The following is a 13,159-nucleotide window of genomic DNA, read 5'->3' on the forward strand; positions in this document are numbered from 1 at the left end:
TCTCTTTTTATTCTCGCTCATAGGCTGGAGGAAAAATCTAAAGTAACAACAACCAAACAACATTTGGTTCTGCAGTATTGTACGTCCAGAAGCTGAACATCCGTGGAAGGTCACGGAAGGTTTTTTTTGGTTTAGTGGAATAATAAAATGAATATAGGTAAATTAAACCTCTTTTTATTTTTCTGGCAATCAATCTGGAATTGAATAAAATCAACAAAACCCTAAATTGGGTTTGAATCTTATCATTTTGAGGTGACGATATGGTCTATAGTAATCTTTATATGTGAGGATCATTAGATAAAGGTAATACATATGATCAAATCGTTTCAGAACGAGTAGAAAAAAAATGAATCGTTATTTTACTTATTGACCCGTTTTTTGTATCGTTATTTGTGTCTAAACGATTTCATTTGATGAAAGAACGATTTGTTCAATCGTTCATTAAGAATCCAAAAACTATAAAGGGAATCTTTTGGGTGTCTAGGGAAGAAGATAAAGGGAATAGCTACTGGATGATACTCCTTCATACGGGTAGCCCTCCCATATTGTTAGCTCCACAATACAATCTACAAATAATTCATCGAAGGTCAGAATCAGTTTAAATTTGCTTTTGGCAATAAAATGTATGCCTATTTTTAGGCTGCTGATTATATTGTACCAAAATTTGAACTTCGAGAAAAACACCGGATATCGCGCAATGGACTGTCATTACAAATAACAATGTCATTATAATGGGTTGATTCATTTCCGGATACGGTGGGTTATTAACCAAACAATCGTTATCGTTTCGCAGTAAAAGGAAACGTGTCTAAAATAAACCCCCCAACTTATCAACAGTCCCAATTGCTAATCTTCCGAAAAAAAACAAATATGAAAAAAATACAGGACAAATGTTCCAAAACCTCGGAGCTTTGCCTTGCCGATAAGAACGGAACAGCGACGAATCGGCCCTAAAGGAAACAAAACACACCGCATGCGCTGTCTATCGTTGTGGCCGCCGATACGAATGCCCAGAGAAGACAGCAAAGAAGAGAACCGTGCAAGACCATCAGAAGAACCGAAATCAACAACAACAACAACGTCGCCGGAACTCTGCGCTACTGTTGATAGGAGCGGGGACAGACGACGGGACGGGACGCGATTACCCCTCCAACCGCCTCGAATGTGCCAGTCGGTAGTGGCAGGCTTCTTATTCCATTTTTTTTCCTTTTGTTTTGGTTTTGTTTGTTTACCTTGACTCGGAAGAAATGGACAACTATCATCATCATTTTTGGCATTTGCTTTTCGGTCTCGGAAATGAAAACGGTTCAAAGGTTAACTTTTGCATAAGAGCGATTATTATTTTCATTTGATTTTTTTTTTCGTATTTTCCATATTTTTTCCACCTTCTTTAAATAATTAAATTATCATAATTTATACACAAATGGTTGTTTTTTGTTTTTCTTCTTTTTTTCTGTCTTGACGTCCATGCATTTCACGCGTTAGGTTTTTTTTGTTTTACTTGCGCTTGAATTTTTTCAATGTTTTAATTTTTTTCCTAAACAATATTTACAAACAAAGATATTTTGTTTTTTTTTTTATTTATTTTCCCCTAGAGTTCAGTTTACATAAGAATAACTGCAATTTTCGCCATTGTTTTTGCTTTTTCTAACCCCTTCTTCTCACTAATTTAATAGGTTTTTTTCGATTACTTTTGGTATAATTTTTGTTGAATACGTTTTTGCATAGTTTTTTTCCAACGAGTTTTTTTTCTATGTTTCGTTACTTTTTTTACCGTATGACTAAAGCTTCAACAGAAATTTTTCCCTCTCCCTTGCCATAAACGAAAAAAAATTAAAAATTAAAAGATGAAACGCAAGTGAAGTTAGAGATAATTTATAGTTTTATTTTTTCGAAAAAGAAACTTAAACATAGACTCTTGTGTACGGACAAATTTCACTGAGAAACGGTGTCAATCCCTAGAAGTTTTTTTCGCTTGTTCAGCCAAATTAAAAACGCAAAACTAAACTCGATTCCTACGCCGGATCGGATTGTGTTCCGCAGTCTTCTTTTTAGTTCGGGGATTCTGTCTCGGTAAAGTTCTACCGTTCGGGCTTCCGGAGCCTTTCTGAACTCAGACCAATATCGATTATGTAATAGAAAAATCAGCGACTGGAATGCAGTCCAACAAAGATCGAATCATACAATAGTTTTCCTTTTGCTAATTAAAGAACGAAGTGATACAAACTACAAAAGTACAAAAACTAAAAAAAAAGAAAATAATAAAACGTAACAATAGAATTCGAGGGTTAGATAGTGGGCCTAAAGAGTGTGTGTGTGTATTATTTTTTATCTCGATTGATGCTTTTCTGAATTTGAGTTATTTTGCAGCAAGTAGATTTTCAAGAGGGTTTTCCTGCGATCAATTCAATTTGTTATCTAGCTTACTTAACTGTCTCTAGAAATCAGTTCTAGTCCCTCTCCGGTTGATTATTTGATTTTCGACAATGAATCGAGGGTCGGTATGAATAGTTGTTAGGTATTCCCTTCATTGTTTATTTTTCGGGATTATTTTCGTTTCTATCTGGTTTTACAGTTTTGATAAATCTGATTGTGGATGTAAACGTGTTATTGTTTAGGACTGTGTATACATGAATTTGTTTCGTGTCTGTCTGGGTCAAATTATCCGGAGTGAGTGAATTAGTTTTTTTTTTATAAACTTTAGCGAGGAGATGAGTATGATGGAGCGAAGAGCTAACGAGAGGTATAAACTATATCTTCCGGTAAATCTATTCATCCGGAACGTCGTTTAGTCCGCTGGGAGGAGGGAAGTACGTTTTTCCACATTCTAGAATCCGATGGTGGACCTCGACAAGGCGATCTGTGCACGTACTGCAAACTTCCTGCGGAGTAACAGAACGGTCTTAGCGCACAGCAGTTGGCCATGACGTTCCGGTACTGGAGGTGCTGTTGATGTTGTTCTTCATTCACCCAAACGAGTACGTGAACGTGGGCAGGCAAAATGATGGACGTGCCGAAAAGGCCCTCCGCCTCCTTGGATTATCGCGAATTTTGAAGCGATGATAATTCGTGCCAAGTTATTCGAGGAAGCACATTGATGAATATTGATGAAGCGAGCGAAATCGAATTCGCATGATGAAGGGGAATCCGTTGATGAGTTAGTGAAAATATTCATTAGTCATTCCTGGGACGAACAGTGGATCGCCGATCAGGTGACTGACTGACGGGTAGCGGTAATCCAAAATGTCGGCTCCAATCTTCACACAACACCACTTATCTTTGCCATTCTTCTCTTATGGCATTTTATCGCTTAGCCTTCAACATCACTTGATTTGACTTTCACGCATTCGCTGACTGCGCGTGTTCATCACATGCACTTAAAACATTTTAACTGCCACTCCTCAGGATCGCTTTGGCTCTTCGTTAATTTTCTTCGGCTCCGTACATTACTTCCGACGGCTGCTCTAACTTTGTGTGTTTTGCTGTATTCACTACGTTGACTTTCTTTGGAACACATATTTTATATATATATAGCGATATTTTTTGTTTTCTTCTTATTTTGCATCCTATGTTGTAATTATTATTTTCTTTACTATCTTTCGAAGTTGCTTGGAGTAAAACTACTATCACATTTAAATGCAACGAAAAAAGTTGCTCGATTATAATTTTTTTTTTATACTTTTGCCTTCTTTTTCTTCGTCGTTATAAGACACAAACAAAGAGATTATAGCAAGTGATTAATCAATAATAACTTATTACTTCGGCTTCGTCTTCTTTGCATACACTTTCATCATTAACTTTAGACGATCTTTTCTTTGTCGTTTTCTTCTAGCATCAGCTCGTCTAGAATCACACATTATAACACGACACTTGCTGCATCTGCGGGAATGTTGGAGTCATGAGCGGCGGAAAGGAACCACCCATGGAACCGGCCACCATCATGTAGGGATGCAGCCGATGGGAGGTACGCTGGTGCTGTCGGTATTTGCCAGCAAATAGCGACTTGTCTGACTGATATCCACTGCTGCTGCTGCTGTTGTTGTTGTTACTGTTGCCACTACTGCTGGTATTCGACGACCCGCTGGTGGCACTACTTAGATGACTTCCAGACCGCATCAGCGAGTGACCGGCGGAAGTCAGCATGCCATTGCCGGCGGCGGACATCTTGCCCCCACAAGCAACCATATGCTCCGGGCCGGCTTGATAATCTCGTGGTATCGCGGCCATCGGACTCTTCTCGAGCAAAGCCGCCGGATCCCACAGGCTGCCGGCCGTCAGTCCTAGTTCCGTGTTATTGTTGATAGTATTATTGTTATTGTTATTCCTACTGCTACTATATACACCACAGCCTCCGGAAAGCATAGCATCACGTTTACCAACCACCGACGGATTCCGGTACATTGATGCCGACGGTTGGTAGCTGGTATTGTTACTGTTGACAGTCTGCGAACTGTTGCCACTTGTCAGTAGACTAGCATTGGCTTTGATCGGTAACGATTCGGGACCAGCCTGGAAATCACGAGGCACAGCGGCCATTGAAGTCTTTTCGATGTCCCATCGGGGACCGGACGGCAATCCGCCCTCCAAACTGCCATTGTTGAACGCAGCTGCGCAACTCGCAGCCATCAGGCTGTGCTGCTGCGACTGCACCTGCTGCTGTCCAGTACCGGCGGCACTTGTGTGAGCCAGTTGTGGCATACCCGTATTACTGTGTTTGATGACTTTTGACTTGCTGCTACTGTAGGCAGTTTGGCTGGCCAGATTGACTTTCCCGTAGTTCCGGACTACCCCATCGGAGGCCATGTAGCGGCTCCAGTCTGAGGTATTCACTAGTTGTTGCTGCTGCTGCTGCTGTTGTTGTTGAGTTTGCATGTTGTACTGATTGGTAGGTTGCTGTTGTTGACTGGAGAGGTGTGACTGTTGCGGTTGCTGCTGCTGTTGATGCATCTGCTGTGACCGCTGCTGCTGTTGTTGGGGTTGATGAGAATGATGGCGATGTTGCTGAGTTTGAACATGTGGAGCCTGTTGTTGACTGGCAGACCCAACGGAATAGTGTGACGCTTGTTGTGGCCTGTGAGCCATCTGCCGCTGAACGTACTGATCGATCTGCTGTTGCAAATTTTGGTGATGATGCATCGTGCTTTGATGGCTGGACACCACAGCGTGCTGCTGTTGGGCCTGCTGGGAACTAGATTTGGAGCTGCGTCGAGTCATCGACGTAGAATCAACAACATTGGCAACAATTGAATTAGAACTACGGGTTGAATTTGGCATGTTGTTAATGAAGGGACTTCGCCGCTGACTCTCCATCTTCCGGAAGTAACAGGGATGGATCATCAGCAGCGGTTCCACCCGGGCTCCCACCGGTGGTTTGGCCTGATTTGGTAACTCGTACTCCACACTACAGTCCACGTGGAGTGGGATACTGTAGTCCTTCTGTGACATCGGCCCACCACCGGCTAGCCTCGACGATACAGGTAGATGATGCAACTGCGCCTGCTGCTGATGCTGCGACATTCCGGATGATCCAGAAAGGTCGTAGTTGGGATAACATGCTGCCATCGCCATGTTGCTTGCGCTTAGTGCTTTCAACTTTGTTACACTTCACAACGTACAACCCTGCTGTGGCGCAAGACCACGGGTGAACGGCACTAAAACTTCTCTCTTCAGCCACTTTTCATTGGAACTTTTTTATTTTGCTTACTTTTTAACTGCCTTCACTGGCAATCACTTTTCAACTTTTCATTTGGCACCTGATTTGAATGATTCGCAATCCAATCGATATGATTTTCGATTTAACCCACCCTCAATCAACACAACTACTTCTTGCACCAAGTGCTTCTCACAAATTATTTCACAAAGCTCAGGAACATTAATCCAAGAAAAACTGAGCCGTCGCCACGCTATAATCCAGTGCGTTGCGACACTCCGACGGCAGTTTTCTGTATCCGCTGACAGTTGAGTAGTATGTAGTAGATGATGTTGGCTCTAAGAACTCAGTCTTCGAATGATGAAATTATGCTGCTCCTCGGCGACGTGGGATTAGACTGATTACTTCTGACGCTGAATCCTCTGCTCCCAAATCTCCGCGTTAACCGCTGTTAAGCTCAGTCTTCACTTGTGTGAACTCAAACTTCCTTTCCTCGAATCACTTGATTCGATTCTTCGAACTATCACACGACGTTTTCGTTATTGTTACTTTCTTCCGATCTTGTCACTTTAAGAGACTAATCAGACAGGCAGAACACTTGGGCAACTGCTTGCTTTAAATCCACAGTGACCTGATTTTGACACATCCACACAATATCGATTTTCTTCCTTCCTCCTCGGAAAAAAATACACACGCGCTTTGATTCACGGCGGCGGTTCGTCCCTTTCCTTTCGGCGACGGTACCAGGAATCAGCTCCGTCCGGACTGTGTGTGTCCACGCTCGTCTCGGTTTGCCTGCGTTTGAACCCGACGGTTTCGATTGCCCGACAACTGAACAACACTGAAATCTCTCGGTTGCAACTGTCCCACTCTGTCCCAAATGTCTCGCGCAATCTCGCCTTCCCACTTTTTCGTTCACACGAACATCGACCTTTTTTTTTGCTTTTTTTAGATCGAAATCTTCTTTCTATACAATGTTCAGCTGAAGGATGTCTTACAAGCTCTCTTCTTGTTCTTCCGACTGACTGAGACGGTACTCTGTACTGAGCCTGGCTAATGGCTGCCTGCCTGGGCTCTACTCGATAAACGACTCACGGGGTTCTTGTCTCTTGAATGTATGTTTCTTCTTCGGGCGTTAAGCCTCGACTAAAGAGCGAACACGGGCCCAAGCGCACAAGCAGCACTGGCCTTTCCAGTATTCAATGTGCGCACACACCATCTCGAAGTTTATCCACATTCTACATTAAACGCACCTTCTGTCGAACATTTCATTGTGTTGGTAGGTCCAGTGTTGCTCGTTAAGATTAAGGAAAAGCAATAAAAATCTTTTTGATTTATATTACCGTTTGTCAATCGAATTGGGTACTACTCTTATCGAATCGCCATCAAGAAGATGCACTGGAAAAATTATAATTTAAATGAAGAAACGCGAGAAAGCTTCAGGCATCTCCAAGATTATTGCCAGCCCTGCCCACCCATTCCAGACCGGTTCCGAGAGCTGTCGTCACCCGGACGGCCGAAAATGACGTAGTTCGGCAGACTTTTGGGATTCCCGCATGATGGTGTGCGTTTCGGCAGCAACTTGTTCAATACGATTGCATCACATGGTTCCCAGCAGTGGTGCAGTGTTTGTGAAAGGCTCTTTCCAGCAATAACCATGATGGCTGATGTCGGTTCGCGCTCTCCCAGGAAGAGCGAACAACCACTGCGCCGATATGGTGGAAGCAAAATCGCTGCGTCGAAGTGCTCTCGTACTCTCTCTCTCTTGGTTTGCTTTTTGTACGATTTTCTTTCAATGGGTCACTGTCGGACGGAGAAAGAACCATCTGATTGCTGAGTACAAAGTCAGCAGCACTCGTCTAGATCATATGATTGCGTTGCTATTCGTTGCCGTCGTATTCGTATACGTATTCAGCCGCACCTTTTTCGTGGATTTTAAATTTCACGAACATATGTAAGAGCCGATTGATTTTTTTGTCTGTCTTACGTTGGCCGAACTAATACACACGCAGCAGACTGTGGTGGCGCTAGCTACTGGATTTAACAGGCTAGGAAAAATACAGCAGGGTGTCAAAAATGTCTGATAAAGAGATTTTTAAATCTTTAGTTAATATTTTTTAATTTTTTTTAATAAAATATGTGAAACAGTAAATTTATGCTTAAAAATATTGGGTTAAAAAACTTAGGATTTTCCTACTTCTGTAAAAACTGAAGTTTAACGATTTTGGACTGATAAGTGTTACCTGATTGTACTATATCTATTCACACTACCCCATTTACAAAACCCGGGACAAGTGATCGTTGGAAACGTGCTTAAATCAAAAACCGAACCTATACTAAAATGTGATACCTACTCTCAGAAAAGGGTTCATGATTTACAAATCTCTACCCTGGAATAATGAGGGTTTTTAAGTAGGTCAAAATCTCATCTTAAGGTAGAACTTTTTCCTTCAACCTTAATGACTGCAGTTTGTAATTGAAATGGGTAAAACTATGTTATCATCAAACACTTTCCTATTTTTATGAACATTTTATCAAGTTTAGAACCCAATTGTCCATTTAAAAATCGTATAGGGTACCATTTTCATATTTGAGAGTAAGTGACAAAATTATAAAAGTTAAGTGATTCTTTTCTGATATATTCGGAGAGTACCAAAACAAACTGTGCAAACGCAAACCCAAGAGATTCTAGTCGAGGACTACCTCTCAACTATCTCGGCCACTCGTCCAAGAGATTAGCTCAGGTATAAAATTTCACAGCTCTCTGGCGAAAGGACGAAAGGATCGGTTGTAAAACGATAATCACTTTTCCAACCCCCCTTGGAGATTGACTGAGCTAAGCCTCAGAAGAAAAGCATCGAGATTGAAGAGTACGTGAAAAGAACACGAAGTGTAGAGAATGGAGAGCAAAAACACACTGTAATATAATTTAAAACATACAAAATTTATTATTTTTATAGATTTTCTAAGTAGAACATCAATTGTCTTTTTCATATGCCGATGAATTTGTGAATGTATCATTTAATTCCTCCTTTTTAAACTAAAGCAAAGGTTTCGAAAAGATGAATCATCCGACAAGAAAAGTACAAGAAAAAAATTACATCAGCATGTTCTAATGAATTAGTAACTGTATCATTCAATTCCTCCCCTTCAAACTGAAGCAAAGGTTTCGAAAAGATGAATAATCCGTCAAGAAAATTACCAGAAAAACGTTATGGTTTTGCGAATCCATGTATTAAAGTTTCGGATAAATTTTAAAATTTGCTTCATAAAAACAGAGAAAACTCACAATCACTACACTCGCTTTCGTAGCACTGATAAACAACACTTCTTCGTTAGCTGTTCAAGCATCAATGAGCTCCGCTTAAACTCGATACGAGAATTGGAACATGTTCGGAAAAGTTCAAGATTCCAGTATTAGTAAGTATCTCATGACTGAAGTAGTATTAGTGCATATGTTCGATTAAAACGAAATAAAATCTTTATTTTTAGGTAACTACAAAAAGCCCAAAACAAAAAAGAATCGTTTACCCGTTCGTTGTAAAAGTTCTCTAAGAACCCTCTTAATATTGGGCTTAAACGACGCACGTTTGGATTTGGCAAACTAACCTCTTCCGTCAAGGTCAAAACACTACCTTGGATTCAAGGTTTGGTTTCGGAGAAGCAACGGTTGAAGGAACTCCCCCTCCATTTTCTTTCCTGGTCCCGCTACGTCATCTGTTCGGAACGGCAATCTAGAGGCTAGAGGAGACCAGTCACCAGCCTACGTACAACGCTTGGTGAGTCCGCCAATTTACCAAGCTTGCCTACAAGGAAGGGCAAGATGCCGAACCGTGAAAGCTACCAGGACTAGCCGTGACCCTCTCTCTATTAACGGAAGCGTCCACAGCGTCGACTAGGGCTTGGTCCAGCAGGTACCGTTAATCTTAAGAAAGTGGGAAATCAAGTGCTGACAGCTGAATACACGCAATTCCGAAAAGTGCATATTTTGGGATTTCCACTGATCCGCATTAGCATTTACTGCAATTCTAATTTTGTTAAGCATGCCGCCTAGAGTCCTCATAAAGGGAGTCCCTATAACTCCGGTGGCGGGATCTTTTGGAAGCTGTATGCTTATCAAAAACTTTTCATACGAGGTTTGAACCTGCAACAATAGTGAATCAATGTAACAGAACAAGATACACTGAAACTTCGCGATTGCCCATTCAGTGAATGCGGTTGTTGCATTCCTTGTCAATCTTGCGTCCTTCCAACTCTGAGTCTGGGCTTCGTAGAGGTCTAAGAAAACCTGGTGCCATACTTCAGGAAAGTATTAGAACGAAGGTATCTGGGAAAGACGAACTTCTCCCCTTAAAAAGGAGACGACTTAATCAAAACATAGTAGAACACCCCTTAGCAGCACTACCGGCAGAGAGAGAGAGAGAGAGAGAGAGAGAGAGAGAGAGAGAGAGTTTGACGAACCCCCTCTCGAAGACTATTAAGATACCATCAAGACAGCCATTAACAGCGTTGCAAAGTACGTCCTCGGGCTTGTGGAACGAGCTCGACTGGTTCTGCGAGGAGTCTAGGAGGGTGGTTAACGAAAAGTCCGCCACATGGGCTGCAGTAGTGCAAAGAAGCACCCTTCGGCACTAACAAACAGATTCGTAGGAAGTCATCAGGTCAACTTCATGGAGGGACGGTCCACGTCTGACCAGATCTTCACCCTACGGCAAATCCTTTAAACTTGCGCGAACAGCGAGCTCTTTCATAGACTTCCAAACCACATACGACACGATCGACCGTGACGAGCTATGGAAAATGGACGAGAACCTGTTTTCCGGGTAGCTGATCAGACGACACGAACTCTGAACTCTCCTCAAACGACTTGAGAACTGACATCTTCTCGCAATGACTCGAGGTTCCCACATAAACCTCTTCTCTTCGGACTCGAGGCCTAATCTCTCCTCTCACGAATCGACGAATCCCCTCGCATCGACTCGAAGTTGACGTACACATACCTCTGCTCTGCACGACTCATAGCCTTGAGTAAAGGACTAATCTCTGCTCTTGCGACTCGAGGCCCGTCATCTTATCGTTAAGACTCGGTGTTCACCACACAAACCTCTCTTCTTGAAACTCGAGGCCTGAACTCTCCTCTATCGACTCGAAGCCCGACATCTTACTCCAGGATTTGCGCGGGATGACTCCCGACGAAGACTGTACCCGTGGGGTTTCCCCGATCGTGAACTAACACTTTCTCAACGATTTCCACTGTGAAGAAGGTAAAGTCTTATCCCCGCAGCTTCGATCGTTGGGAACTGCACTACTCAGATTCTCCCTGAAGGTAGAGCCTCCTACGCACGTACGCGGCGGTCAGTCTACTCCGACCGTTGTCCGGGCTTCTTTTATCCTTTAGGCTGGCAAACCTAGGATTTTATGCCCGCGGCTTATTTCTGCCCGTCGTGTGCCAGACACACATTCTGGACTTTGAACGCTACGACTCGGATGTTTCCCGACAGAACGTCGAAATCCTTCACCAACTGGAGAGACTCGCCAGGCATCAAGAACCTGTCTACCCGTGGGTATCCCCCGACAATGGTTAATCCCCTTCCTACGAGGTCCGCTACGAGTAAGGTATTGTTTTATCCCCGTTGTTTCTCCCATAAGAAGCGGCACTATTCGGATACTCCCCGGCGGTGGGATATCCTACACCCGATCGCGACCCCCACATGACCTCCACTACGCAGAAGAGCAAGGTGGTTAGATCAAAGAGAGCGGCGAATGTAGAATGCCCGAGAGATTGGAGAACGTTTGTCACGGACCGAGTTATTTGAAGAAACAATGTTCATCAAGCTATGAGACGAAATACTGTGAAAAAATAAGATGTGGCTTTTGATTTCAAAAGATTGATTTTAGAAGAATCTCCCGTCAACGATTTTTGACTCCCTGGCCGAATGGTTCCCATAATGGAAACTGGACGGCGTGCGCTCCTACATCTTCGAACCCACCAACCCATAGCTCTTGCGTACACTTGTTTTGCGTGTATTGGTAAGTTTGTTACGGCCAGCAGCAGCCATGGCCCCCCTCGGCAGCGGCAAGTAAAAAAAACGCATGTAATATGGCCGCGGCGGTAAAGAATAAAGCACCGAAAATTGCAAAGAAAGCATCAACACCACCAGCAAATATCAGATCAAACGCGGACTGGTGGAAGCGCTCCTTTTTTCTCTCTTTCTCCGGATCTATCTCTCTACATCATCAATGCCTGTGCGGTCACAGAAGAGTCGTCGCTCATCGTCGTCGTGGCCTACTGTCAAGTTTGGTGTTGGCCATGGTTTATCGACTCAACGTACGGCAATCGGATAGAGGGACAGTTAACTGAGGGAGAGAGAGTGCCTCTAATGGGTAAAATGGCAACGGTAATAAAAACAATCGAAAGCATGAAATTTCGGTAAAGTAATGGTCGGTACATGTGGCGACAATGGATTTGGGGGGCATAATGTTGATCCCTGTCGAACCTAGAATTCGAGGGATTTGGTTTTGTCTGTAGGCAGCGGAAGTTTTCGAATACTTAGCTGCTGCGGTAGGGCTTCGAAGTCGGCTCGAAGGACCAACCGGTGGAAATGATCGGGGAACGAGAACGGGCCATGCAGACACGGACGGACGGACGGACGGATGATACGGATTAGTCAGCTTGCGGTCGGTCGAAGAGAGGTAGACGTAGACCCGGTCAGGTCGGTGAGCTTAACTGCTCGCTTGGTGCGAACGGATGAATGGGAAGTGAAGGAAATTAACTCACAGCACGGCGACATATTCATGCTCCGCGTGGGGTCGTTCTTTTCTTAATCGTCGTCATCGTCGTTTGGAGCGTTACACATAAATACCGGAGGATTTGGGATTACGCGAACCGGTGCGGCTGACGAGCTCGACTGGATCTCGGCTACCCGGTTGTTTGTTTGAGACGACGACCATTTGCGGCAATTCGGATGCTCTTCAGAGTTGGGGATGAGTCGGGAAACTGGTCCAGGTTTGGCAATGTTTACCATCGATTGGGCCGACAAACAGTGGGTTCAGTGGAGAGGAGAAGCGGTGTGGAATTATTTTATTTATTTTTTACATTTGAATTTATGCTTTCGGAGTGTGGGTAGGAAAGTGGTTGTAAATTATATTTAGCTGCTGAATTATTGATAGGTCGTTTTTAGCGCAGATGTCATGGAATTTTTTTTCCTGCCTTTATTTGCGGTCTATCTTCCTCGATCCGATCGGATGTTCTATTTGAATGTCGTTAACAGAATTGTAATGTGATTGCAAGCATCGATAATTTTGGTGAGCTCATTTGGAAACATAGCATCGTTTTTCTGCCGCCTATCAGATGCGGTAGCATGAACAATATTTAAAACGATATGGCAAAATAAACATTTCTTTCATTTAAAAAGCTACTTATCTCAAAAACATTTTCACCTTAGCTCTGATTCTGGATAGAAAAAGCTATATTTAAAAAATTATCGCGTTTCGCTGATGTAAATTTTC

The 13,159-nt window shown here is 43.1% G+C and overlaps 1 protein-coding gene across 1 annotated transcript; it reads right to left on the bottom strand.

Annotated features, from left to right (window-relative positions):
• Window positions 1-1,348: 1,348 nt before the first annotated feature.
• On the bottom strand, window positions 1,349-6,808 carry LOC129760389 (centrosomal and chromosomal factor-like). Its single transcript, XM_055758038.1, has one exon. It carries the CDS (start codon window positions 5,566-5,568, stop codon window positions 3,850-3,852), a length of 1,719 nt encoding a protein of 572 aa, XP_055614013.1. The 5' UTR covers window positions 5,569-6,808; the 3' UTR covers window positions 1,349-3,849.
• Between the last annotated feature and the right edge of the window lie 6,351 nt (window positions 6,809-13,159).

The sequence above is a fragment of the Uranotaenia lowii genome, unplaced genomic scaffold (assembly GCF_029784155.1).
Source record: "Uranotaenia lowii strain MFRU-FL unplaced genomic scaffold, ASM2978415v1 HiC_scaffold_597, whole genome shotgun sequence".
In the NCBI taxonomy this organism is placed as follows: domain Eukaryota; kingdom Metazoa; phylum Arthropoda; class Insecta; order Diptera; family Culicidae; genus Uranotaenia; species Uranotaenia lowii.